This window comes from Artibeus jamaicensis, unplaced genomic scaffold (genome assembly GCF_021234435.1).
Source record: "Artibeus jamaicensis isolate MK-2021 breed Jamaican fruit bat unplaced genomic scaffold, CSHL_Jam_final contig_468, whole genome shotgun sequence".
NCBI classification, from domain to species: Eukaryota; Metazoa; Chordata; class Mammalia; order Chiroptera; family Phyllostomidae; genus Artibeus; species Artibeus jamaicensis.
In genome coordinates, this window is record NW_026521846.1 from 1,525,601 (window position 1) to 1,531,600 (window position 6,000).

The 6,000-nt window shown below is 42.5% G+C and overlaps 1 protein-coding gene across 1 annotated transcript in view; it reads left to right on the plus strand.

The window, feature by feature from the left end:
* The window catches only part of CHAT (choline O-acetyltransferase), a 70,894-nt gene extending 65,326 nt beyond the window's left edge, over positions 1-5,568 (plus strand). Inside the window, exons 14-15 of the mRNA XM_037143127.2 lie at positions 3,427-3,564; positions 5,299-5,568. Coding sequence (XP_036999022.2) covers positions 3,427-3,564; positions 5,299-5,568 — 408 coding nt within the window. The remainder of the gene's footprint in view (positions 1-3,426; positions 3,565-5,298) is intronic.
* The last annotated feature ends 432 nt before the right edge of the window (positions 5,569-6,000 follow it).

The following is a 6,000-nucleotide window of genomic DNA, read 5'->3' on the forward strand; positions in this document are numbered from 1 at the left end:
TATATAGAAAGCTCAGCAAGTGGGAAAAATAATTTAAAAGTCATCAATTCTAGGGAAAACAAAAAATAGTTGAGTAAGAAAGGAAATCTAATCATAATACACTAAGGACTCATCTGTGAATAACTGCATAATTGTAATCATGTAAACACTGAATGCTGATTAAGCAACAAAGGGTTAAAATGTAACTATTGGGAAGGTGGGAGAGTGCAAGTGTATTGGGGGAGCAGGAGTACCAAAGAGTCAAAGTTCATCTTCTATCATAAGATTATGATAGAACAAAAAAATGCAGCAATGACTATCAAAGCATGTTATTTAGAATTAAGAAAGTAAATGTCAGAATTGTTCTGAGTGGTTGCCTCTGCAGGGTGGGAATCAGTGCTGGCAAGGTGACATAAGCCTTTGGTTTATTGGGGTTTTTAAACTACGTAAATAGATAATTAAATGTTTAGGGAAAAAATTGGAAAACTGTTCTCCAAAGCATTGCCAGGGGTTATTTTGTGTTAACTGTTTTAAGTTCATGGGGACAACTGAAAAAATAGAGTACAAGTAGAGGAGAACTATGACGATGCTTTATAAGTAAATCTGGTTCTTCTTTGACCATGCAGGGTAAGGAACAAGGGAAGGAATCAAGGAATCCTGCAAATATCTAGCAAATATATTTGGTAGTGGTGATAAAGAAAGGAAATTACAGTGAAGGAGCAAATGTTATCTGAACCCCCATCATATTTTTTCACAGCACTTTATGGTTTTCTTCATAACACTTAACTCAGTTTTGATCATGTTTATTTGAATGGTTAGTTAATATCTGCCTCCCACCACACACAAGGCTCCAGTGAGTGTGGATCTAGGACTGCTTTGTTCTCTGTTGTCTTTCCAGTGCCAAGAAACATCAGGCACATAGTAGGCATTCAATTAAGATTGATGATCTGTCATTTTACTCATCACTACTCACAGCTCTAATCCAAACAATCTGTTACACCAATGCAAGTTGCCACATTGTCAGTTCAGAGAGGGTGAAAACAGAGGTAAGTTGGCTTCTTCTACAGATCCACAGAAATCAGCAATTAAACAGAATTAACCAGAGAAATTAGAAGTTCACTCTACTTCATAGATGGTCTCAGTTCTTCCCTTGTCCTAACAGTGTAAGGCTAAAGAGAGCTGTGCTTGCTTGCCCTCACTGATGTGGTTCAATCAGTAGGAGCATTGTCCCATACACTGAAAGGCTGTGGGTTTGATTCCCAGTCAGGGCATATATCAGGGTTGCGGGTTCAACCCCAGGTTGTGAGGCCAAGAGAGGCAACTAATTAATGTTTCCCTCTCACACTGACATTTCTCTTTCTCTTAAAAATGTCCTCAGTTGAAGATTGAAAAATAATATTAATATCTGAGAAGCACTTTATCTTTCCTTCCTCTAAATGAAAGTTTTGCTGGATAGAGTAGTCTTGGTTGTAGGTCTTTGGATTTCATGACTTGGAATACTTCTTTCTAGCCCCTTCTTGCCTGTAAGGTCTCTTTTGAGAAATCAGCTGACAGTCTGATGGGAACTCCTTTGTAGGTGACTGTCCCCTTAGCTCTTGCTGCTTCTAGGATTCTTTCATTTTAATCTTGGCTAATGTAATGATGTGCCTTGGTGTGTTTCTTCTTGGGTCCAACTTCTTTGGGACTCTCTGAGCTTCCTGGATTTCCTGGAAGTCTATTTCCTTTGCCAGATTGGGGAAATTCTCCTTTATGATTTGTTCAAATAAGTTTTCCACTGGTGGCTGTTCCTTTCACCCTTCTGAATAAGATCAAATTCAAGGAGTTCATCATCACCAAGCCCTTATTATATAAAATGTTAAAGGGACTTACCTCAGAAAAAGAAGATAAAAAAGATGAACAGTGAAAGGACAGCAAACTCACAGTTATTAACAACCACATCGAAAACAAAAGCAAGCTAAAAGGACAGCTAGATCAGGAGCAGAACCATAGAAATGAAGATCTCATGGAGGGTTAGCAACAGGGGAGTAGGAGGAGAAGAGGGGAGAAGGTACAGAAAATAAGTAGCATAGATGGTAGGTAGGAAATAGATAGGGGAGGGCGAGAATAGTATGGGAAATATAGAATCCAAAGAACTTGAGACACATGGTCATAAACTAAAGGGGGGAATGGTAGGGGTTGGGGGAGTGCAGGGTGGAGGGGAATGAAGGGGAGAATAGAACAACTGTAATGGCATAATCAATAAAAAATAAAGTAGTGCTTCTGAGAGAGAAAAATAATAATAATAAAGTCAGCTGAGGTTGTATAACATGTCTTTTCAGCCTATAATTAGGTGAATTTGGAGAGACTAGGGCCTCTGAGCCATCTTTATTCATTCATTCCCAACTAAAAGACAATAGCTGTCAAAATCTCCAAATGTGCTTTGTAAATCTGAGCGAAGTTCACTGTGATGGGAGGCTTTAATAGCTGCGGGGGGCAGGGGGGTACCCTGTAACAGTTACAACTGCTCTGAGGGTGACCCAGAGGTTATCGCTACAGGCCAGAGGTGGACCCCATGCCTGCATCAGACCCCAAAAGTTGTCCCAAACAAACATGTAATCCAAGCAAAACCAGCATGTGTCCTATACATGCAGCCTAAAGTGGGAAAGATGTAGAATATGTGTCCTGACCCACTGTCCCACTTTCAGCCACACCACCATACTGAGTGCCTCCTACAATGAGATTCTGGAGCCCCCATTGCTATTATCTTATCCTTTGATGATAGCTTGTGATAAAAAGGAAAAAAAACCTTTCTCCATTTAAAGAGCTTTTCCCTTGAAAGTATCAGCTGGGCCTCTGCTAAGATGTCTACTTTCTGTCTCAAAATGATTTCTTAGACTTTGAATGCAGTTGAATTGAATTGATTCTGAGCCCATGAAATAGCAGCCAAGATACAGGAACAGATTTAACACCCTCTATCCTCATTCCTAGGGCTCTGGCAGGAGGATCAATTGTTGGTTATGGTGAGAGTCTGCCCAGTGACAGCCTAGGGCACCCCTCACCATATTTGTAGGGCTTGGCAGTCTCTGGGCCCAAAACTTATCCTCTCCCCAGACTCCTTCACTATCTGAGAAGGTACTGAGGATGGCCCAGCAACTCTGCTCCTTTCACTTACAGCACTAAGTGGTCATACATGGTATACATATCAGTAGTAACCATGAAAGGGACTCAGGTTAGAACACAGCTGAATCTGGACTCATCCTGTGTACATAACAAATGCACAAGGGCCTAAGGAACAGAGCCACATGTTAAAATGGTCAGTTATGGTCTCCCTCCCATGCATACTGTCTGCAGCAAGAACTGAGTAACTATGGCCACTAGAGTTTCCATTAGTACTGTAAACTGGAGAGGAAGGCAGGAGGTAACAGGAACCGACATCTCATTTACTATTCTTTGTTCCTTACTGCCTAGGCCATAACAGGGATGGCTATTGACAACCACCTGCTGGGACTGCGGGAGCTGGCCCGGGAAATGTGCAAGGAGCTACCTGAGATATTCATGGATGAAACATACTTGATGAGCAATCAATTTGCCCTCTCCACCAGCCAGGTACATGTAGTCTTACTGTGGCCATCACCCAAGAAGCCACTTAGTGTAACCAGTGGGCTTTCTGTAGAGCTCAGTGAATATAGCCCACTGGTTGGATTTCAGAAAGTCCTGTATCTACATCTCATGAGCTTTGTAACCTGAAAAATTACCTAACTGGTCAGAGCATGGTTTTCATCTTCTAAGTGGGAGTAATCACAGACATGACCTTAGTAGAGATGGACAGAACAGGAAGGCACCTATCCTGGTGCCCTAACCATTATACTTACTCTCTTTCAGTGTTACCTCTGAAATCTGACAGGCCTAGAATGAAGTCCTGACTCAACTATATGTAATGATGTAGGTAGAAAGCCCAGCCCAGTGCCTGGTATGACAGGATCCTCCAAACAGGCCACAGTCATTATAAGGGGCCAGTGACCAATAGTAGGTGATTGGTTGACAGCCTAGCATCTCCTAACCAGCACCACAGGCTTGTTCTGTTGGAGGACCACTGTCACAAAGACAGAATGAAATCCATTAGAGAAAGGCAGAAGTTTAGGAAAGAAAGCATCACTCCCTCCCCGCCCCGATATGTCAGTTTCCTAAACTCCACCTCATCTGTGAAAGGCTGGACATGGGCAATAAAAGGAAGTCATTAAAAGGAACTCATGTTTGAGGATAAAAGTCCTCTCAGTAATTTGATTTTCTTATTACTGCAGTGAGCTCACAAACGTGACTAAATGGGGGCAGAACACAACATAAATTCTTCAGGAAACCATCCATGGGCAAAAAGTGCTTTGGAATGGCTTTATGGCCTTTGGCTGTTGCATGGCAAATTTATCTGACAATGAGGTGATTCTATTAGCAAGACTAATGGTTTGTTCTGCCCCATTAAAACAACCAGTGCCATTTCTGAAGGCCTGAGTACACAGCATCAGAAACCTATGGGTTTAAAACAAACTACCCTGCACCTGATCCAAAATGTGTTCTATTTTCTCCCTAAGACCAGCTAATATAATTAATTGGAGTGCAGTGGTTTGGGGCTTTTTTGTTTCAATGGGAAATGAACATTTATGACTTAAATGCTTTCAGAAACAATTTTCTGGGTTTGTGATCTGGATTACAAAATATCGGTGCTCTGAATTCAAAACATATTAGATACAGAACTAAAACTCCAGTTGATGGCAAACTTTGAAATACCCAGTGTTGAGTAATTGTGCATGACCAAACTGTGGGGAAAAAACATCAGACCAGATAGGCGATGCTGACAGTAATTAAGGATATGGGGGAAATTGACAGAGGAGACAGGCTAGATTTCCTCCAGTTCATAAATTACTCCTTTTGGAAAGACATTGAACCATTGGATGTCACCAGGGTGCCATTTAGTAAATTACTCTGATTGCCTCAGTGCCTCAAATGGCCCCCAGGTGAAGGAGAAACTCACCTGAGACCCAGCAGCAATTGAATTTTGGAGCTTCTAACTCCACAAGAAGAGCAGATTTCACACCAGGGAATGGCTTATGGCCCTCTTCTCCTCATATCATGCAGTTAGATGGGTTTGTCATTATGACTCTGGTGTGGCCATCTATGCTGAAGCAGTCAGTTGATTTGGTTAATTCAGTCAAATGTCCAAGCGGAAAATAGTCAGAGAAGCAAATACTCCATTGAGACCCCTGGGTTGTTAGAACATATTTTATTATGGCAGGCTCACACATTGCATTTCAGAACAATCAGCTCCTGACCTGTCCTCTCCTGCAGGTGCCCACAGCCATGGAGATGTTTTGCTGTTATGGGCCAGTCATGCCCGAAGGGTATGGTGCCTGCTACAACCCTCAGGCTGAAAGCATCCTTTTCTGCATCTCAAGCTTCCACAGCTGCAAAGAAACCTCTTCTCCCAAGTTTGCAAAAGCTGTGGAAGAAAGCCTGACTGAAATGAAACACCTCTGCAGTCTGCCCCAGTCTGCTACAGGCAAGCCACTGGTGACAAAAGGAAAAGCAACAAGGCCCAGCCAGTGCCACCAACCTTGACTCCTACCACTGCATATCACTTCCCCAAACCCAGCATTCTACAGCTACCAGACCCTGCTGAACCCCTGCTTTCAACCCTCACCCTAGCTTTCTTCAGGGCCAAACGCACAGACCACAGTGGGGCATCACATTGAGTGATGAGAAATTGTTTCTCATTAGGCATGGAATTGTCATTGGTTGTAGAGCTGCCCTCTGGCCTGTGCACTGATAAAATGGGTGATAAGGAAATCTGATTAGCCTGGTTCAGAAGTGGCTAGGGTGAACTGGGGAAATGCACACTGACTTCCCTTCACCACCTCAGAAGCTTAATGTTGGTATTTGCTTCCCCAAAAGGACCTAGCATGTCTAGGTCACATTTTTGCCCAACAGAAGAATGAATTACCTTATTGAGTGCAATGTACCTAATGAATCATGAGGAAAGAGGCTAACTCC